The 23,826-nt window shown below is 36.7% G+C and overlaps 1 protein-coding gene across 2 annotated transcripts in view; it reads left to right on the top strand.

Moving 5' to 3' along the window:
* Positions 1-23,826, top strand: part of cntn4 (contactin 4) — a 170,390-nt gene that overhangs the window by 95,251 nt on the left and 51,313 nt on the right. For both annotated transcript variants that reach the window (XM_077197996.1, XM_077197995.1), the window contains exons 6-9: positions 14,161-14,364; positions 15,785-15,887; positions 15,980-16,164; positions 21,306-21,445. In XM_077197996.1, the coding sequence (XP_077054111.1) occupies positions 14,161-14,364; positions 15,785-15,887; positions 15,980-16,164; positions 21,306-21,445 (632 nt within the window). The remainder of the gene's footprint in view (positions 1-14,160; positions 14,365-15,784; positions 15,888-15,979; positions 16,165-21,305; positions 21,446-23,826) is intronic.

The following is a 23,826-nucleotide window of genomic DNA, read 5'->3' as shown; positions in this document are numbered from 1 at the left end:
CGCCACAGTGCCGTTTTTAAAGCATTAAATAACTAACTAAAAACAAACTTATTTTAAAAACAAACACTTGAAATTACATCGGTGTGATAAAAACTACAGTAAATGACAGAAGCTATCTTTGGAAAAAAGATATGTGAAGTGTAAATTAATTGTTAGTTGGTCTCATGTCCCATTGAATAACATGGGGAGGCGGGGTTTATGAGCTATGAGCTGTCACCGGGGGGTGATCGAGACGTTTTGGCTTCACTTTTAAGGGCTTGTGCGGCACGCTTGGTCCTAACGCCCCAGTATAGTGACGGAGACACTAAGAAACTATATTGTCAAAGAGCGCCGTCCTTCGGATGAAACGTTAAACCCAGGTCCTGACTCTCTGTGGTCACAAAAAATCCCAAATTTGCCCAGTGGCCCCTGTCCATCATGGACTCCTAATCATCCTAATATATATATATATATATATATATATATATATATATATATATATATATATATATATATACTAATTGGGTTCATCACTCTGTCTCCTCTACACCAGTAAGCTGGTGTGTGGTGTGTGTTCTGGTGCAGTATGGCTGCCGTTGCATCATTCAGGTGGATGCTGAATATTGGTGGTGGTTGAGGAGATTCCCCCGCTTTGAACGTAAAAGCACTTTGAGTGCAGAGAAAAGCGCTATATAAATGTAATGAATTAATATTATTATTATTATCACAGGAATAAATTACATTTTAAAATAGATATTTTAAAAAAAGACTAATTTTACTGTATTTTTGTTAACAAATAAATGCAGCCTTGTGAACATTATTTTCTCAAAAACTTTTGAATTCATTCATTTATTTATTTATTTATAATAATTACTATAATTTTAATAATATCATTAAACTATTATTATTATTTTCATAATGTTTTATTTAATTATTAACAATAATAACATTTTAATAATATCATTACACATTATTATTTTCATAACGTTTTACTGTAGTATTCATTATTTATTATAAATATGAATTAGAATTTATTTATTATAAAAATTAGTTATTATAAATATGAATATCATGACATTTCACTGGTATTGGAATCGACTACTGAATTTTTGGTACTGTGACAACCCTTTTAAAAACTAAAAGAGAGTCGTGCAGCTGGACTGATTCGATGCATATATAAATCAGCCAAAAATTCTCGTACGAGCCATATTAGGTCCATAACCAGTCATAAAAACACATTTAGTCATCAATAATTAAGGCTGTAGTATTTCGATATGGATGCACATTAAAGACGTGGGTCTCCAGTTCGTATCTGCTTTCGAAAAAGTGACTTTCTGTGACATCTGATGATGACGCTGATCATGAATGCCATCTATCCTGCCCCCCTCCACCCCCCACCCCACCCACCACCCCCCACCACAAGCATCCTCCACAGTCAAACTTGGCACAGTCAGTGGGTGGCGCAGTAACGAATGAATATCGCAGCATAGTGCTATTCATTACCTTCTGCTCTCGGGGTCTGAATGACTGGCTACAGCTTTGAGGACTCGTATGCTGCAGAGAACCTCTCGTCAGGAGCAGGGGCCTGTCTGCCAGAGCAACTGTCAGGGGAAGCATAAGGCAGAGAAGACAGCTGGCCCCCTGTTTCCTTATGGCCGTGGATGCGCTCGCACATGCTGATTGAGCTGTATATGATCCACTGGCGAGGGAGAAGGCGAGAAGAGAGGATTGTGGTGTGATTGGAGGAGAAACTGTGTTCTGGCTGTTACGCTGGACCAATACAAATGCGATGAGATGTGTGGCCACGTGCAACAGTGTGAGCATATATTAGCGTGCCAAACCTCCCGGGTGCGTATACATGTGTAAGCTTGTGACTCATGGTATGAAATGGAAGCAGATGATCTCTTGCACATTATCTGCATTTCTGCCTCGGTTAAATCTAAGGATGCCAGCCGTCATCGTCCCACAGAGCTGAAAGCTAATTGTCTGGTAGATCGTAGTTTGGTTGAAGATTAAGGACAGGATCTGAGTTCGCTGATAGCGTTGTTCATTTGCACATTCAGTTACATCCTGTTCGCTAAAGGAACTGGGTAAAAGCAAATCAGGTAGTGACATTTACATTGGCCCATGCTCTTTAGTCTTTTGCTGATCCATTATAATTAAATCACAAACTTCAGTGTCAGTTAAATATGTGTATAGCATTTTTCTTTGGTATCAAGACGATGAACACGTAATGTATTATGGGCTCTAAATTCCAAATTGTTTGAGACTAATATGTATTTATTTATTTTTGTAATTAAAAATATTTATTTTTTTCCTGACGGCTGTCACAAATAGGCTGAATTTAACTTCACTTTTAAACATAGGCTGTTTCTGACATCACATATTTCCATACTATATAGTAGGCGAAAAACAGTATGTGAAAAGAGTAGTATGTTCGAATTCAAAGTACTCATAAAATTAAATAAGTGAAGTGTGCATAGGACGGACACTTTACTATCTCATGAGGCAACGGGGGAGGATTTATGAACGGCAGTGAAGCGACGTAACTGACGCTTGAAGGTCACATTATAATGACAACATGACGGATGTAGTACGTCCGGATTACATTCATACATTCATTCATAGAACATACTTTTTTAGCGGTCGTGGAGTATTTACTTACTCAAAATGAGTACCTACTCAAGAGAGTATGCGATTTCAGACTCAGCCATACACTCCCAAGCACCATACCTAAGCACTTCCCCTCGGGGGAATCCCCATCACCACTTTGAAGTGCGTTCTACTTCGTCAAGTGGACGAGGGAAGTTTATTTGGACAGACCCTCGACCCCTCGATTTTGGCAGAGAGAGCGAGTCTAGTCAACATGTACACTTCAGGCAGATCCATAGACCACAACACCATGATTGTAACATCACAGCAGATAGTGCTTAATTTACCCCCACCCCACACAACTCTAGTGCGTGATATTAGCGTTGTTTCGACATTTAACAACATTTAATAACAGATATATAGTTAATTGTAGAATTATCATTTTTGTTCATATTTAATAGAAATATATTAATATACTCATATTTAATGTTTGTTTATAGAATTTTTTTTAATATTTGTTTATATACAATGTTTTAATTTTTGTTTATATATACATTTTTAATTGCCCAAGAATACATACAGGCATATAGAATGGTGCCTATAATAAATTCATAAGGAAAAATGTAAAAAAATCAATCAGCTCCATTGAAGATTCCAAATGATCAAGGGCTTAGGGCGTTCCATTTAAACAGAGTTCAAGGGTTCCGCACGTAGTGGGTACTCGTTTAACGTAATCAATGATGTACATCTGAGTGAACGAGAACTTAGCGAGGGAAGGGCATAAAAATTGGACTTAAACGCATCCTTTGTTTCTCTTCATTTGCCTGTTTCTTTTGTTCTAGTTTCCCGCCAGTCATTAGTTGTCATGGACATTCATTTAAAAAGCACAGCTGTTAGTTATTTAGTAGCATCTGTATCATCTTAATCGGACCTAGTTACATTATTTATTAATATTTATTCATTTATTAATTAATTCATTCATTCATTCATTCATTGAAAGTCAGAAGAGCAAAATTTTATTATTTTTCTCACTAGTATACATTTTTAAATGTTTGACAGACTCTAAAGAATACAGTCTGGTTTTTAGCATAATTCTTAAGTTGAAGTGACAAAATATAAACATTTTTAAAATGGTATGAAGCTCTTTTAAATGGTGAACTTATAAGATTCTGTATACTGTATGTATGAAGAGTGAATAAATGAGGAGCAATCTGGTGCCATGTATTATGGGACTTATTAAGTCATCATTCATGGGGTATTTCATCATACCCTCTCTATTTAACATCTGGACATGCTGTGAATATATTAATTAAAGTCTGATACAGAGGGATTCTGAGTGTTAAAACAGCCTATATGAAGAGAAAATGGCTTGGTAACAATATCTGTATCAGTTATACAAATCAAGATTGGGGTAGTTGACATATCATTGCCTTTTTCCCTACATTTTAGGGTAAAAAAATAATATATACATTTAAATACACAATGATGTCCAGAAGTCTGACATTAGTGAAAAAGCTTCTACTACTGTATTTCGATTTTTTCCAATGTAATGGGTTTTTTTCATAACATCATAATAATTTGAGTGAAAAGTTGAGTTGAAAAAGTTTATTTAAAACTAATAATAATGAAATAATAATTTCTTAGTATATGTTACATCCCCCTTTTTTATGATAGCAACACTCGAGCTGCATGAACTCTGCAAGTTTGTGACCTAATAATTGTGTTCTCCACCTCAATTTGAGAACGTCCCAAAAGATCTTTCTGCTTATTTATGGGTGTCACTTACTCTTTGAATCACAGGTTTTTTAAAGTTTCCCTGACAGTTGCTATGGAAAATGTAAATTTTAAGTCCACCGTAACTTTATTCGACACTAAAACTTTTTAGATTTTAGTTTTTTACTTTTCACCATTTTTTTTCTGTCATAACATTCATATGTTACTGTGTGGTTACTATGGGTGTTCTGGGTGATTGCTAGGTTCTTGCTTACTGTCATAAGAGACAACCTTTCTAATTACTAGATATTACTCAGTTTCCAACTTCATTTGGGTTTTTCAATAGTTGTCCAGGTGAAAAATTTATGTGATCTTGCTCATATTAGTATCTGGAAAGTTTTTTTGTATTTTATTAATTTGTATAAATGACAGCAGATCAAATCTTGCATGAAGTTTTACTGGCATGTCAGAAAGCCTCAAAACATTTCAACAACTTCAAGTCACCCTTGTCTCTCCTTGCTGTCAGTAAACAGTGTTTCCCTCTCCATTGGACACCAATCAAACATTATAATGTCTCCAAGGCTTCCTGCTAACAAACACCCGCCCCCTCTCTCACAAACACACACACACACACTTCCTCACCCGTACACCAATCCTGTGGGAATAAATTCAGCCCTACAGGAATACACTGCCACTCATTCCCTACAACAAAACAACTGATTATGTGCTAGGCTCCTAGGCTAAGGCTTAGGAGACTTAGGAGCTGCGCTTAGTGGCGTCTGCCTTTCATTATGTCTATAAATTAAATTTCTTAAAGTAGTTACCATACAAAATCAGTAAACTTAACTTGTGAGATTGTGGTTAGGTCTCAGCAGCACTGTTGGTTTATTTGTAGAGGTTGTATAGTATTTACAGTCATTACGTTCCTCTGTATATTGCGTGAATGACGGGTGGTTGGGCAGATATTGTAATTTGCGGTAGGTGGTATGCCATACGGAACCGTTGCCACTGAAACTGCATATTAACGCACAAGTGGGGCTCGACAGCCTTAGTCAAACGGGTTGGCGCGTATGGTTGGGTTGCGGAGAGATTGTGAGATTGTGGTTAGGTCTCAGCAGCAAGAGGGAAGTAGAGGTCAGTAAGCTGGGCTGAGTTGAGTGGGGGACGGAGGGGGGTGACTCTGGGACGCCAGAGTCACTGTCGAGCCCTCTTGAGGTGTCGTGGGCTAGTCGACGAAACACTGAGGACGGAAGGTGCCCACTTGAAGACCCTAGAGATGTTCCCTACTCCGCTCAATCCAGAGGGTTGTTATGGGGGACCGCACTGTGGTTGCAGCCGTTGTGTGTGCTGACGCGCAAATACACTATTAACACCAGACAGAAGGAGATTCACGTCACCAGATGGAAAGAAGCGTAAATGGATGGAGAAGCATAGGTTACTGTAAAGCTACGTCTTAGTTGGTGCTTATCTTGGCGAAAGCCTAGTACAAATCAGCATGAAGTTTTAACATCTACTCTCGTGTAATGGAAATCAAGCAGTTTATTTCTATTATTGCACCTTTATTGTGGTATATCGAATAGTGCAACAGCTTATTATTAAAAACAAGATTTTTGCAGGTTTCCATTTGGTTTGGTGTTCTTAATAGATGCTATTTTATTGCTAGGTGGGTGCTAGGGTGTTTTGTTTGATTGCTAGGTGGTTACTTAATGGCCCAAGTTAAAAGAGCTCCAGGCTCTAAAATGTACTTTTTGCCAATGGTTGGTGAATTTATTTTATTTATTTTATTTTTGGGGCATTATTTTTTATAATTAAAAAGCAATGTACAGTAACTGTTTAACTTTAAGATGAGCCAATCTCATGTTTTTCTCATGTTAAACACCACCTGTCACAAAATGTGAAGACACGTTGTAACTTTGTATGTCTAATTTTAATTTTGGTGTTTTATTGTGAGGATTATTCCATTTATTTGTCATCACATTTCTTCTGGGTGAAAAACCATCTGATTATATTATTTTCTCCCTTGGACGACATGTGAGACGTGACAGATGTTTTCATTAGATGGCTTGTATATCTTTGAATTCAATTTAAATCATGTATTATGTTAGTCACCAGTTACTCATCAGTTAGCTGTTAAATTTGTTGTTAATTTTTTTCTAGTAAAGTGATTCTTCCTTTGTAGGATATCTTGTGTGAGACCCAAGTGAGCAGTCAAGCCAAGGACAAAGTATTTATGTTGTTAATGGAGAGATAATAATAATAGAGCAGCTTTTGGCCTCTAGCTATTTTAGATTCACCACAAAGACTCAACAAAGTGTCATCCCTTTGTCTTTTGTTCTCTATTCCTTGTTTTCCCGTCCCATGTCCTTGCACGTCCATAAAGCGCAGAGTACAAGAGAACTCTAGAGTTTGTATCCGATCAGTGTGTCAGCTTTCTTCTGAGATGTATATTCCTCATCGCTAGACACGGCATTATGGGTATGAGTAAATGTTTGTGTGCGCGAGTGACTTCAGGAGTGCCCCGAAATGTGCAGCGTAGACCCAAATGGAGCCTTCTGTGCGGCCGCAGTCAGGTCGGATCAGTCACGCACACGCTGTTGAGCAGCTTCCACTTTCCACCTCAGCCCCCAAAGCCTCTCTGTATTCAGGCGCCATCCGCATATTCCTCAATAACTATGTTTAGTGTGGGAATCTAATGCAGCTGACCTCCATTTACTAATGGAGAACGGCCCTTTCAGGTGTAGCGAACGCTGAAATCACTTCTTTTCTGCACTCGTGCTTACAATGGGCGTTATGGCATCTGCCCCGGAGTCCTGCGAGCTGAGAGCACAGAGCATGTGCACTCTGTCTGGTCCCGTTAAGAGAAAAGAAGATGCTGATATTTTGGAGGCCTTTAGCGAAGTGCTTCTCAGACTGCTGCTGTGTTCTCATTTTCAGGTTCACTCTTCTCGGTTCTTACTGTGCCTGTCAACACAAGGCCAGACGGTAAGCGCTGCGCTCAGAGACAGACTCGTATACTAGATAATTTCTCTCCTAGGAGGAGATAAACAGAGATGGGAGGGTCAGTTTAAAAAAATATTAGCCTAGGTCATAGGGGTGTAAGGGTACACAAACAGTTCAGTACATACTTCGGTTTTGAAGTCACGGTTCGGTACAGTTTCGGGACAACGGGGGAGAAACCTAAACATAACATTGTTTCTTTTTTTTATTAAACTGTGGTTTGTTTGAACAAGTGTATCTGTGTTTAAATAAATTCAGTCAGTTATATATATATAGGGAGCCCTTACTTAAACATTACTATAATATTAAAGTATGGTTTTTATTTTTAGGAATAATAATCAACACTCAAAAAAACAACAACAAAAAAACCATCTAAATTGCACATAAGGCAGGTTTTGCATTAACTTCTAAATCTAATTATGAACTTTATTTTCTACTCCAATTCATTTTTATTTATTTAATAATTTACACTTACACAATAATTTAAACTTGTTTTCATGCCAAATTTATTTAAACATACATTAAAGCTACAATATATTTTTTTTTTTACCGCTAGGGGTCATTAACCTCTTACAATAACAAAAGCGTAGGTTGATGAAGCATAAGCGGAATTATGGAACTTGTTGTCATGCTGATGGATCTAATCATTTTTATGGATGAGTGAATACATTGATGTTTTTTACATGACTGTGGAATGAAGCAGGGAACGATTGCTAAAGAGAGACAGATTTCAGCGTCACACGCGAGTCCCAATATGTAAGAACAAAATTCTTACATATTCTATCTTTAAATAATCAAGACATTACTAACATGTTAAGTTAATATAATGAATAGGCTAATATAGTGCATATATAAAATGCTTTTCTGCAACATGATTGTTAATTTACTATATATATATATATATATATATATATATATATATATATATAATCATTTGAATATGAATATACTGGATATAAACTTTATTTTGATTTATATGTAATCCTGTTAGCAATCATCATTTTTACAAACGAGGTGGTGATTGCTTAAAAGGTCTTAATTTACAAAGTGCCACTGAACTCTAACCTTTGATCAGTGTTGTTTTTATCATTTATTTATTTACAAAATTATTAATTAATCAATTAACTTTGTTTAAATATTTGCCAAGCAGTAAGCTTGTGTGATCCCGGGCACAATGATTAAATATGCATACTGTTGTCACAACAAGTCTCGCATGTATTATTAACAGGCAATGATCAGGCAGCTGTGATGCTATTAAAATTCATCAAGGGTACTCGCATCGATAATGCACGATTAAGAGGCAGATATGTGCATCTTTTCATAAAGCTTTATTTCCTGCTTGCGGCATGACAGAGCGTAAAAATAATGAATGGGTCTCTTTGATTGGAACTGAGACTGGTGTTTGCAGTGATAGATAGGTTATTTTGTCTGCAGATATGTCTTTTCTCTCTGTTTCTTCACCGGTGTAATAATGGTTTCTTACCGCTAAAATGAAATATGTTAGTGTTTTTTTTGTTTTGTTTTTTTTAAATACTTCCTACACTTGTGTTATCCCCTGGGCTTCCACACTTGGTCCAAATTGGAAAGAGAGGGATTGTTGTCAGATAGACTTTATACCATTCACTGTGAACTAGCCTAAAGTCTAAAACATCTATTTTCTAATTGTAGCTCTAGTTACTGTCACACATCAGTAGTGCTTGTGTAAGCACATTAGATTGAGCCAGATTACACTGTCACCTTCACCATGTCAAGTTAATAGCAAGAAAAAGTACAAAACAAATTGAACTTTTTTTTTCCATGGATATGTTGAACTGCTTGAAGTGATTTTTGCCTATTTATTTTTCGTGATGCTTGCTAAAATCTGAACAAACCCCTAATTGAAAATATTTGTGTGTGTTTATTTCATTCTGCTCTGTGCTACAGAAATGAATGATACCTCAAATCAAGGGGCTTATTGAGAAGTCGAAGGTAGCAACAAAAACGTTAATTTGTGAATACAGTGACCCATGCACATGCGTATTACGTGTTCATTCCAAAGTCACATCGCCTGGCCTGAGATGCATAACATGCATTTAATCGTTTTCGCAGATCCGTGTGAACGGGGATAGTTTTGGCAAGTTGTCGTCTGTATGCGAAATACACAAAGGAATGACTTTTCCGTTTTTAGCACATCGTTGTTGTGTATTGTGTAATTTTGAATGGAGGAATCCCAAAAAATGTTATTTCCTAATAGGTTTCTCACCTGTCCTGCCTCCTGTCTTCCATTTTTCAGCCAATCAGGTAATGTCACCTGAAAATCCCTCTAGCATTTAACGTATATTAAAAAAATACATGCGTCAGCTGTAATATGTATTTGTGTTGTAGATGTTAACCCAACATTGGAAAATCTGCAGTTTTTTGGAGACCTGCCCTTAGAAAGCTAAATTTTGTTTCCTTCATCTTTCTTAATACTCTCCACATGTCCGTACAATTTGCACAAATCTTATATGGTGTATTTTTTCCCTTTTCGTTTTATGTTGACTTCTCTGCTGACTTTCTGCAACCCCAGCATTCTTCGGATAATGCAAGCTGAGTTTTGTCAGCATCTGACAGTCCCCTCTAGGGACCATTCAAAGTGAAGAGTCTTGGCTTAGACATCAAATTTCAGAGTGAACCTTGAACATTTCACATACTGTATGGAAGATTCTATGTAGCATTTATAATGTTTTTTTTTTTTTTTATCTTGTATTTTTGGAGGAAGTGCCCAGCTGAGAACTGAAGGCTTTATCAGGAAAGGTTTCATATCAGGGGGAAAATGTGAAAAATGTGTGCTTTCATGTTATATTTTATCTGCTTAGATTTTCTCATTTTGTTGCATTATGTACAAGTTAATTTCTCTGAAACCTTGATATCTAAGCAAATCAGACCAATTGAAAAAAAAAACATAAATCTAAGGGTATGAATAATTGATTTTAGGGAAAATATAAATTCTTTAGGTTGTGTTGAGGCTGTATGACCTTTCTTTACTATGGTGTTGGTGTTAATGCCTGCAGCAGTAGTGGTTTAGCATTTGAAGATTTTACCTTTGAAATTAATAAAAAATTCAGCATTGTGAGGAATGATTGATTGAATGCATGGATGGCATGATTTAAGTCAGAAAGCAGATCCTGTTTTGCCATGTGCGATAGCACAAAATCACATTATGCTATTCAGCTCATCGTGAGCCCCAGATGTCTGTGCGTGCAGGCATTATATCCCTTGTAAGCAACTTATCAAACATTTTCAAAGCACAACGCTAGCATAAGAGAGATTTTAAAAAATAAGTATCAAAATTAACTTGTTTTTTTACCCTCATGCTACCCTTCTGTAAGCTAACACCTAGCTATAGCTTTAGCGCTTTGTATCTGTATCTTTTTAGCCATCCTGCTAATTTTACTGTTGATTAATAGTTAAAAGTTTACAACCCCAAATCAGAAAAAGTTCGACATTTTGTCAAATGCAATAAAATCAAGAATCTGTGATTTGTTCATTCTATTTAACCTTTTATTAACTGACAAAAGTACAAAGAAACGTTTTCCAATGTTTTCACTGACCAACATAATTGTATTTTGTAAATATGAACACATTCTGATTTTGAAGGCTGCAACGCACCCCAAAAAAGTTGGGACAGAGACCAAATAAAAGTGAAAAGATTATCCAAATTAGATAATCCAACTCTTTTGAAACAGTCCACAATGAGCAGGTGAATTGGTAATAGTTGAGGGTATAATGTTTGGGTGTAAAAGTGCTTCTCAATCTTTTTAAGCAAAGATGGGTCATGGCTCATCACTTAGTGCCAAATATCATGAGAGAATTGTCAAACAATTAAAAAATCCCATTTCTCAATGCAAGATTGCAAAGAATTTATGCCTTTCATCATCTTCCATACATAATATTGTCACAAGATTCAGGGAATCCAGAGAAATCTCAGTCTGTGTTGGGGAAGGCAGTAGCCTCTGTTGAATGTGTGTGACCTTTGAGCCCTCAGATGGCATAGCACAAGATACCATCATGCTACTCTGTCAAATACAGCCACGTATGCTCAGGAGTAATTTGGAAAACTGTTTTCACTGAACACAGTCTGACTCAACCAGACTTTCACCAGCGACAGGTGCAAAAGCAAACATCTTTGCTGGTATTGAGGTGCATCATTGCAAAAGGTATGGGTGACTTGCATTATTGTGAAGGTACCATTGACATGGAGGCATATATTTGGATTGTACAGAGACATAAACTACCATCAGGATGACATCTTTCCTGGGAAGCAAAACAATGCCAGGCCTCATTCTGCACGTGCTAAAACTGAGTGGTTTCTAGACACTCTGCACCATAGAAGGGATGTGCCTGCCTGTTTACTGCAGTCCAGATATGTCTCTTATGGAAAATGTATGACCCATCATGAAAAGGAGAATCAGGCAATGATGACCACATACTGTTGAGCGGCTGTCTTGTATCAGACAAGATTGGGAAAATATTCCACTAGCAAAACTCCAACAATTAGTATCCTCAACTCCCAAATGATTAAAAAGTGTAATTAAAAGGAAAGGTGATGTGACACAGTGGTAAACATGTCTCTGTCCCAACTTTTTGGGGTGTGTTGCAGCCATCAAAATCAAAAATTTGTTCATATTTACAAAATACAATTATGTTGGTCAGTGAAAACATTGGAAAACGTTTCTTTGTACATTTTTCAGTTAATAAAAGGTTAAATAGAATGAACAAATTACAGATTCTTGATTTTATTGCATTTTACAAAATGTCCCAACTTTTTCTGATTTGGTGTTGTAATTAAAAGTAAGAATTTGAGTACCTGAGCTTGACCATAGTATATGTATGAAAGTTGCTTATCTAAATACTTCTTATACGTATTACAGTTATATTGCAGAATTGACCTGCATAATGTTAGCTTAGCGCTCAGGGTTCACAGGTGGGAAAACCAAGCCGATCAAGCCCCTTCTGTGCGCGAGATAGCCAAAGCCCACGGCTATGGATCAGATCAAACTGTGATAAATGACCAGGGCTCAGGCAGGAATCCTCCAAGACTGTTTTGTTTAATTAGCTAACGAGTGAGTGGGTTTGATTGGGCTAAGCCGGGGAGATGCTATGTGCCTGTCGATTAAATGCGCTACTGGGGAGCAAAGAGCCTTGGCGAGTAGAACATTACCCATCTGCAAATGGATTTATCATTGACAGTGCAAATGGAATGCTCACATCATGACAACATGTCCAATTTCAAAGTGGTTTGGTTGAATAAGATAGGTATTCTCTGCAAAAACATGGAGGAGACTGGTGACGGGAAATGCACATTGGTTTATTAATGCTTCAGTGCATTGTTCCTCCACAGATGCCGTTAGATGCTTATTAGATTGACAACTGATTTCTTTATTGCTGTTTTGAGCAGCAATTTAAATTTTGACTTATGCAAAGTTGCACTAAATGCACTGTAAAAGTATTCATTTTAGGTTAGAGCCTTTCTCCAATTATAAACATGTACTATGCTAGCAATTTCAAAGAATTCAAAGTAAAAGTCAGAAGTTGAATTGTTAACGCAAAGCCTTCCTCTGAAAAGAACATTTCTTTTGTCATTTAGAATCACATTTGGATACTAGAGAAATGCCTGTTTCACCTTTCGCTTTTCATGCCTCAGACTTTTCTGCGTAACTTGGAGAATGACAGGGATTGTGCGTAATTGAATCACCAAAAGGCAAAACAATTGTAACTCCCAGAGGTCAGGTTTGAAACTGTTTTTTCTGTGCTGGTAGAGGAACGACCACTGATAGATGTGACATTAAGTGGATGCCGATATTTTGTGGAGAGGAGCGGCCGACACGAACGCTACATCTTCAAAGCTTGGTCAACAGCACTCCTCTCAGAGTTGAGTGAAGTGATGTGGTGAAAACTGCGTAACTTGAAATATGAAACAAAAATAAAATATATTTTGCTTAAAGAAAAAACGTTTTGGGTTTCTAACATTACTTTCATGACAATTAAGCACATTTTCCTCTCCAAATTATTAAAAAAATGTGCATGAAAAATTATTCTTTCTAATTGTTTTTTAATTACCATAAATTTAATATAGTTGGCCTAGAATAAATACTAATGTGATGATTTACGTATACTGAAACACTGTGTTATGCTTAAATGTACAATAAGTGTACTTTACAATTGAAATTTGTTGTCATTACTGTAATGAGATTTATATATGTTTTCACATTATAGTGGGCTACTTACAATTGAAGATGAGAATTGTCGTGAAAATGAAAATTCTTAAAAATAGGCTTCATATTGTTGTGGGGGAACAATGACTTTTCTTCACAGTTTTTGTGAGATTCTCCCAATTAAGACATTTCTATCCATTTGTTGTTTTCAAGGGTTTTACTTTAAGATTTGTATTGTTTTCTTTAAAAACTTTTTGCTTTAATGAAATGCTGTGTGGATAGCTCATTACATGTTGCCTGATTATCCTTTAACTGACCAATGTCTGAACGAATAGCTCTCTGGATTTTTGAACATTGGTTACATACGACCACTTTCCCACTTGAATAGAGGCCAACTAATCACAGGGCACTGGTTATCCTTTCTGTCATTAATTTTCACCCCCTAAGCCACACAACCCTCCTCAGGCTGATTAATTTTCACCCTAGCATGTAGCCCCAATGCTAATTTAGTAACTCTGGGGAGGCGCAAGATTCATGAGCAGAGCCCACATATGCCATTTAGGCTCTGCTGAGAGAGGAAATGTCACCGTGTACTCTAGTTATGTTTATGCAAATGTAGTTTCCGGGCAGTAGAATGACCTCTTTCTTCTCATGTGTGATGTTGACGGTCTTTTCTCCATCTTTCCTTTTTTTTCTCTAACAGCTTTGACGTTCTCCTGGATTTTTAATGAGTACCCGTCATTCGTGAAGCAGGATTCTCGTCGATTCGTGTCCCAGGAGACAGGGAATCTATACATTGCCAAAGTTGAGCCATCTGATGTGGGCAACTACACCTGTGTTGTGACCAATACTGTCACCAAGACGCGCGTCCAAGGCCCACCCACTCCTCTGATACTGCGCACTGACGGTGAGGGTACTTGTCAATGTCTCGATATATACAATCGATCCTATATGCGTCAGAATTATGTAGCTACAAGAGATAAAAAGAGTTGAATACAAATTTTATACAAAGGTTAATAAGCTGTTTCTCTGCAAACTTTAAGATGCTGGGGCAGCATGTTTTGGTGCCTCTAGGCTGGCATTATCAAAGGCCCTCAAACTGAAAGGTCATTTGTCTTAGGCAGATCTAATTGTTGCTTCTTTGTGGATTTACAATTTGATCACACACATGAACAAGGGCGATAAAAAAGAAATTGTCAAATGTCCTAACAGACAAACAAATTCTTATTTATCAGATAATGTGTATGTCCTCTAGGTTGATCTTAAAGGGGGTAAGAAAAAAATGATTTAAATTTTTTTAATTAAACAAAGATTCTAACTTTTAGCATTCTAGCTATATATATTATTATTTGTGTCTTGTCTTCTACCTACACTTTAAATTATTTTTTCCACAATTATCTGAAAGTAGCTTTAGTTGGAGCCAAACCCGTATTTAAGAATTTTAAGAAATACATTTATTTTTGCTTTTATAATAACAAAATTAATTGACTGCTGACAAATTTGTTGCTTTGGGAAGTTTAATGTATATCCAGTTTTTTTTTCCAGGACATGTTTTGTTTAAGTAGTCAAAGGTGCCCACAGTCACATTTATGCCATTTTTACCAAAGCTTTAAAGCACATTTTAATGCAAATGCAGTAACATACAAATATAACATATACTGTATGTATATACACTCTATATCATTCAAAAGTTTGGTATGTGTTTGTGTGTGCGTGTGGTTCAGGTAAACCTTATGATGTGGACAAAATGTCTATGGAATGTCCCCATAAAACATGGAAACCCAACGTGTGTGTGTTTGCATTTTTTTAGGTCCCACTGGCAGACACCAATGCCTTGTCTGAATTGTGGTGTTAAACATGTTGTCTAAAAACCTGATGTTTGTATCAGTAGTGTATGACCAACATGAGCCACTCAATGGCTACTGTCACAGTGTGATCTTCAGGCACAATTTCAAACCCCATTGTACATGTCTTTCTACCTGGGATGCTACAGAAGACGATGATTGCCTCTCTTCAACCCTTCCTATTTGGCAGCGCTGACATAACGGCCAGCGTTAGACATTACAGATAAGCATCTTTTTGAGTTCCCCTCAGACAGCTTAGTCGCTAGTCCGATAGCACACCTCACAAAAACACAAAAGAAGATATCAGGGCTCCCTGCTATCCCAAAAGTCTTTCAGACAGTACAAAATAAATCATGCAATAATAATGAAAGGGGGAAAAAAAAGATTGGCTGCTTTTTAATTTGCAATTGCAGATGGAGTAATTGATACTTTTGTTGGAAATAATTGTGCATTTGAGTGACATTTGAGTGTTTCTTTTTGTAGGTGTAATGGGAGAATATGAGCCAAAGATTGAAGTACAGTTTCCAGAGGTCGTTCAAGTGGCCAAAGGTTCAACCGTGCGTCTGGAGTGTTTTGCATTGGGGAAGTAAGTATTATAAGGATGCCCTCAATAGAAAAAGGATGTAATCAGTCCTTGAATTTCTTTTTGTGTTTGTGATGTCTCCCCCCCTCACACAGTCCGGTACCGTCCATAAGCTGGCATCGGGTGGACGGAGTCCCTTTCGCTCGTAAAGTGGATGTAAGGAAAACCAGCGGCGTGATGGAGATCCCTTACTTCCAGCAAGAGGACGCGGGGACGTACGAGTGTGTGGCAGAGAACACGAAAGGAAGAAACTCTGTGCAGGGAAAGCTGTCTTTCTTTGGTAAGTTGTCTTGAGATGCATGAATATTTGAACAGCTAAAGCCACATGTCACGGTGTATTGAAGTGAAGGACATGATGCAGGACTGCCTTTCCAGTCTTCAGCCCTGACCAGCAGAAAATCAACTTAAGGCCGGATGTTGTGCTTTAACAGGGCATCAATATGATCAAAGCCTCCCGGCCGTGATGTCTGTAATATTTTTATCCAGATTAAAAAGATGAGAGGGTGACCTTGTGCCTGACCTTCTGTTTGTGTGTGCGTGTGTGTGTGTGTGTGTGTGTGTGTGTGTGTGTGTGTGTGTGTGTGTGTGTGTGTGTGTGTATGTGTGTGTTCCTTTCTACCAGATGGCAATGTGATTTGGATCCAATTTGACTCCAGATCAAAGCTTTTAAATTTACTATACTTAGATGAGGGGCACATATGCCAGGAAAACACTCAACAGAGCTGCATCTGCATCTAGGATGACATCTGATTTTTTTATTATTATTTTTTTCATCAAGAAGTAGTTGTTGATTTTAATACATGTTGGAGTCTCTCGACCCAACTGAAGATTGTCTGAATTAAAGGCTTAGTTAGAAGTGCTTGCTTGTTTGTTATGAATGATACTTGTGTCAATTGTGTGGCTTATTAAGGGAAAGGCTATTATTTTCAAAGCAATAGGATTTATCATTTTCACCTGGTGCATGATAAAATAGAGAAGTTTTTAAGCATTGCCAATTTAAACATTCAAGCACAACAAGATACGTATGAGAACACCTCTCAGATAGCGTTCGAAAACTAAATTGAGTTCGCTTTCACGTCTTCTTTTGCTTGAACGGATAAATTCAACATGCCTGTCTTGGCGAGTTTCCTAGGAAACATAGTAGGTTATGTCGTAAGTGATTGTGAACAGTCATTTTAGGTTAGATCCTTCCTCCAATTATAAACGTGTACTATGCTAGCAATTTCAAATAATTCAAAGTAAAAATCAGAAGTTGAATTGTTATCGCAAAGCGCTTCCTCTGAAAAGAACATTGCATCAGTGCATTATGTCTTAAAGTGACGGCCGCCTAATATTGCTACTGCTCTCTTTTTAATGTTACTCAAACAATAAAAGACAAATAAATCACTCACTGCACTTGAATGAATAACTTTTGTAACTTTAATAAGGACTCCTCTTTATTTTATATGCAGTGTTATTGTCAGTGTTTTACTTGATTTACTTGAGTCACAACTATTTATCAGTTAAAAATTTCAGTCTTCCAAACAGTGAAACTAAGAAAAAAAACTTGGAAATTACATTTACATTCTATTAATTGCATGCGCCCCATCGGCCTACATTTGTTTACCAGTGCGAATTGTCATGAATTGTAAAAATGAGACCCCAATGGGTAGGCATAGGTTTCTAGGTAGTGTATTTTGACTCACAGGCTTATGAAGTGAAGCATATTAAATGTGGACTTTAAAATGATGGGTTCATAACCTTTTCCCTTCACCGCCGTGTTGGCTCTGTGGCATTGTTCATACAAGACAGCTACCTATTAAGTAAGTACCTGTAGGCTAGAGAGCAGTGGGATTCATCCTCCCCTTATGGGATCTTGCACTGGCACTAATGCTGTACCGGCATGCCCAGTGGCCCATTTACAGGAATAGTCTGCACAGAGCTCGCTGAATGTTTTATTATCCCTGTTGTCTCATTGTTTATGTTCCAAACAATGTGGAATGTGTGGGGACAGGTTCCAAGAAAAGGGAAGTTCTCCTAATGGGTTTCCCAGATGCGCAACGTAGCAGTGATTTATAAATGTATTAATTAGATAAATAGCTTCTGCATATTGTAAAAGCTAATATAATTCTGTCTGGGAGGCGATTCGTCATAGGTGTGGTTGTGTTTCACTAATGCTCTCGCTTCTCAGCTCTCGTGCACCATTCTGTTTAGAAGAGACTTGATATTTATTATAATTCGCCTCGATTTTCGGTTCGCTTTCCCTATTCCTCAATCGTTTCCACCACCGTCTCACCTCTTCTTCTGTCTATAAGTCAGCCACAATATAAGTAGAAGGAGACAGACCTTTAGCGTCTGGTTAAACTGGATTACCTGTGAGTATTAAATAAGACGCAGATCTCACACTAAACCAGCATTTATCTCATCAACCAAATTATTGACGAAAATGTTTGTTAATGAAGGGTTTTTCAATTTCGTCAATGATAACAAAGACAGAAAAAAATTGCATAGTAAAAATTTTAAAATTATTTCAATGTGATAAGTAAATTGGTTTAATTTAGTGTTGTTGAAAACAACACTGTTATTAACAATACATTAAAAAAAATGTGTGCATTTTTGACTTTTTTGTTAAAAATGTATACTTGTTCAAATTTAATATACACTACCATTCAAAATTTGGTGTCAGTAATTTTTCTTTTAAATAAATTAATATTCAGCAAGGATCAATCAAATTGATCAAAAGTGATGGTAAAGAAATTATATTTCATATAAATGCTGTTTCCACAAAAATAATTAGCAGCACTGGAGTAATAATGATGCTGAAAATTACGCTTTGCCATCACAGAAATTAATTACATTTTAAAATATATTAAAACAGAAAACATTTATTTAAAATTAAAATAATATTTCACAATGTTACTGTTTTTACTGTATTTTTCTTTTGATCAAAAAAATGAGACTTCTTTCAGAAACTTAAAATAATCTATGTATTATATTGAAGTATTTTAGTGTATTAAATATTTTATTCCATTTAGCTGTTTCTTGTTAACTAAAATATTATCATATATTACTATAATATTGTATATTATAAATATTATACCATAGCTGAAATTAGATGCAGAGTAATTTGACTATCAAGAATACATTTGACATAACAAAATATTAATTACAATTAAAGTATATTTTGATGAAATTAAAAACTTTGCAAAAATGAACACTGCTAGTTCAGGCTTTCAGTGTGATTAGAGTGTCAATTCAAGTTAGACCTGTATTTGTATGTCTATACATCAAATGTTAGTTAAGATGGCCACCATCTGCCATTTGATGCGTTAAGCTATTCGCAATTATTTACAACACACCACTAAGTCACAGCAGGCATGTAACTAAACAGTGGCAGGTTGACACTTATCCTGTACGCGGCTCTGGGATTCTTCTGTGGCAGGATTAGCCTAAGGACAGACCTCTTGACTGCCACTCGGATCTCTCTCTCCCTTCCCCTCTATTTCTGTCTCTGTATCTCATTCTCTTCCCCACTGTTTCTCCCTTTGTCAGCCAGGTGATAAAAATCTGTAATCTTATTTTGAAGTCCCATGGAATTAGGCCTACGAGACATTCGTCAGCAGAGCGGGGGAATGAGGCGATCAATAAGTGTATCTCATGTTTATCACTTCCACCGGTGGCAGCAGCAAAGCAGGAGGAGACACTCAAAGTCTTTCATTCTTTCTGCTTACGTCGGCTTGATTAGCAATTAACCACAAATGTTTTGTTGCCTTCATTAGTCCTTTTTTTGGCTTGGCTCTGAGGATCGCGTACCTCTAACGGGAACACATATAAAGAGGCATGTTTTAAGTATGACACATTAACTATTAAGGGGTTATGTCATAAATTTGAGCATTTTCCCCCCAAAATATTATGCAAGCCAATGTTTGTATGCATCATTTAGTTTTACTTCACTGTTTTTTACCCCGTATCTAATCCTTAGAAATAAATAGGTGTTTCATGATATGAACACTTTAAAGAGACACAAGTAATTGTTCAATGTGGCATTCGGTTGGTAGGGTTGGAGGTCACGTACGATTCACCAAATGATTGTCACATAGAGTTTCCTATACAAAGAAAAGCTCAAGGTATGTTCTTCCATAGAGTACATTATGATTGCTAGGGAAGGACTCTGACAACATCTATCATAATCGCAGTATGCCACTGAATAAGCATTGAGTTGGTATTAAGGATGCTGAGAGCTCATTTTGACCTCTCTACCTCTCATTCCTCTCAAATTTGACTTGTGGGCGTGAAATGTTGAGAGTGATTGTGTGCCCTGTGGGCAAGGCTAAGTCAGGCCCTGACTGCTTACTCTCATTTAAACAGTGGGGTTTAAAAGTCAATACTCTCCCAGTGAGTGTGAGATAGACTGAGTGGCAGTGACTAAGGGATCCGAGCAGCACTTCGGTCTGAAAAGTAGAAAATGGTTGACAGTTTGCGACTGAAATGTGACTGGTTTGCAGTTGCAGTTTTAGTGCAGTTAGTGCCCAATAGACGAGGGCTTTTCAAGCTTGCAATGCAAAATCCCCATAAAAGCAACATTGTATCCAAATGTTCATGATTGGGGGGACCAAATGTTAAAGTTGAAGATTTAATCAGTGGAAAACCTTGCATTAAAAAGCACAAAAAGGTTGTCTAAGTGATGTATTTCAAATCTTCTGAAGTCATATGATAGTTTTAATAGCAATAAAGTGACTGAAATGTAAGCCGTTCACCGATAATCATCTCGTCGAGTGACTTAGCTGCAGATCAAGAGTCGGTATGTTTTAAAGTCAAGAATCATATCATGACTGAATCAATTAGACAGATTTTGTGAATAAATGATTGATTTGATTTCAAAGAATGGATCATGCATCAGACATCACTACTTCCTATTTTCAGAATGCAATGGAAATCGGTCATCGGATAAACTTTATACTTAGCTCGGCAACCTTGTGTTCACATTGTTCACTGTTTGTTTGTAAGTGTTCCACCCATTCTTATCTGTCTTTTAGTTTCCTTTTAGGGAAAATGCCCATAAATTATTCCCTAAATGTGCTCTTTGTCAATTATTTACTTGGTTTGAGTTACATGCATTTAAAAGATAAAGATCAATACAGCTTGTTTATAATTAAGCCATAATTTACCCTAACGGTATAGGTTGAGGTAGTTTATGATATTAGCTTTTAGACAATGCTAATATATTAGATGTGATTTCCTCTCTATTCTCATCTAAGTGGAAGTGTGAATCATTTGGACTCGGCTGCTTCTATTGTCACTGCTGTTGTTTTCTTATGTGGAATTATTTTCCATACTTTATGGCTCTAAGAATATAAGTCCGCTTTGAAGGACATTTAACAGGTAATAATCAAGGTTAAAGTTATTCTGTTTAGTCATTACCTCTGCTGTTGGTTGTTTCAGCCTCCCCCCAGCTAATTGAGAAGCCCCAGGATGTGCAGAAGGCCATAGATGACTCTCTGGTGTGGGAATGCAAGGCCACAGGGAAACCCAAACCCTCTTACAGGTGGATGAAGAATGGAGAGAACCTGGAGCCCACTGAGGTCAGTTCACCTCTGAGGTTTGAGGACGGTCACCAGACTTTTTTTAAAACAGACTCTGACAATGATTAATAATAGAAATTCCATTAATGATTTCAGTTTTATTCATCATTTGCTCACTCTCATGACTTACTTTCTTCTGTAGAACACCAAAGAAGACATTTTAAAATATTGTTGTCCATACGCTGAAAGTCAGCTGGGTGTACTGTTCGTTTGGACCCCTTTGACTTTCATTGTATGGCTAGTTGGAACATTCTTCAAAATATCTTCTTTTTGGTTCCACACGTGAAAGAAAATAATACAGGTTTGGATTGGCATGAGTAAAAAAATAGCATTTTTTTTTTGTTTAACTATACCTTTAAATCTATTTGAAAATATAGGTTTAGTACAAAGAATGTAAGTTTACAGATCATATCAAGTGTATCAAACAGAATGCACAATACAAAGAAAGTTGAGAAATGTATTGTCTTGTTTTTAGGTTAGATCAGTGATTTGGTAACAGTCATTACAGTAGACCAGCCATCTTTATTAACCTCGTGAGACCAATGCTTTAAAGTGTATTCCTTAATGGCTTCTCTATAACCATATAAATCAATGTGACCCCAATGGAGTAGCTAATATGTCATTCTTCAGACCTTCTATATAGGCCACTCCAGAATTATCAAACCAATAGGAAAAGACAATTGAGAACATAAAAAGCTTCCAAATATCCACCACTTGTTCTGACGATGAGAGGGGAATAGCTCCCCAAAAATGCAATAAACTCAAGGTGGCAATAGCTAGAGGAAAGCACTACCAATACTCCCTTACAACACATTTTTAAGATTGAACCAACACATTTTCATTGCATACCTCTTACTTTTTTGTGAGTTTGTCAAAGTTATTTTTTTAGATGCTTGAAGGTAATATGAAATGCCTTTTTCAACCCATTTTACTTCCCTCGTGTGACTTTTCAGAATGTTCAATGTGAAAAAGAAAATGTAGGGGCTTGATTTTTATCCATTGGGAATCTATTAGATCATGAAAAATGTGCACTTCAGGAGTTTACTTTTTGGAGGTCTTCTGCTCTCCTGAAACACTGCCAGTATCTGTTGGTTGAAATTTTAGCAGCCTGTTTGAGATCAGTTTGAGGTGGAGAAAGTTATGATATTTTAATGTCATTTTAATCATATTTTAATGAAATTTTTTTTCTTTGGAATAACATGCTCTGATGAATTATGCACAACAAGACCAGTGCATTAAGTAAATAGGACCGTTTTGATTTCATGTCAACTTTAAATAAGGTGGAGAGGAGCATGCAAACTAAGGCTCTTCTAATCATTATTACCACTCATCATTACATAAACATCATTACTGGTTTACAAACACCACAACCTCAGCATATGAAAGACATATAAGAAGTCCTTAAATAACGTAAAATACATTTAATCAACAACAAGGCTTGATTTAGTACAGTCATTCATAATGCAAGATATAAGATACTCAACAATCTCCCATTAAATCTCTGAGTTAAAAGAGCAGATTTTAAGCCCGTTTTCTTGCAGGCCATTAGGAGAAGGCTTATAAACCTTTATTGTGCACTAGACAAGCTCTTATTGTTTTGTCTTTCTATGAAATCCATTTAAACTATAGTGAAAGAGGTGATAAACATTTATAGTCTATGTCTCTACACTCTATGTAATACGCAACCTGTCTCCACTGAGAGCCTTTCACCCAGAATCCCAAACTCTCAGCACATGAAGTTATTTTTAGAGACTAGTAGCTCCCTGGCACAACTATGGTGTGGTGAATAAACAAATCAGTAAACTTTATGTAAATTAGCTTTGCTATGCGATGTGGGTACAAACAAAACAAAAGATATTGATCCATTTAGAGACTCTGTATATGGCTGTTTATGTGCTCAGAACCATAGTAGCTTGTCTTTCTTCTTACATCTGTCACTCATTCTTTTTCATCTTTCACGCCACCAGATTAGAATATCTATCAGCACTGCATAATTAGCAGTCTGTCCATTTCATTGTTTTACCCTTTATTAGAGAACGGTTCTAACAGAATACACTGCAGTCAAAAAAGCTCAAATAAAGTTAATTTACATGCATTGGACCTCAGGAAAGGATTTTTAATGCAGATTTTGCTGGTCGGGATCCACATTTGTTGAGTGAATTTGTATTTGAAAACCAAATTTGCATAATGATCAATGCTTTACAGGTGTGTTTGTGTGCCAAGGCAATTGCCAAAAGGTGCACTTGAATTTTAAATGCAATAAAATCTTTTTGTTTTGCATTTATGGTTTTAAAAATGATGCCTTGTGCTTTTCTAGAAGCACATCTCTTTGAGCACTGAATAAATACCATCCAGTTTGTACTATGACAGACTAATGTCCC

The sequence above is a fragment of the Siphateles boraxobius genome, unplaced genomic scaffold (genome assembly GCF_051911475.1).
Source record: "Siphateles boraxobius isolate OS27281-9 unplaced genomic scaffold, OSU_SipBor_1 41, whole genome shotgun sequence".
Taxonomy (NCBI): domain Eukaryota; kingdom Metazoa; phylum Chordata; class Actinopteri; order Cypriniformes; family Leuciscidae; genus Siphateles; species Siphateles boraxobius.
The sequence above is the reverse complement of the archived record's forward strand: the minus strand, read 5'-3'. Positions and strand labels throughout refer to the sequence as shown.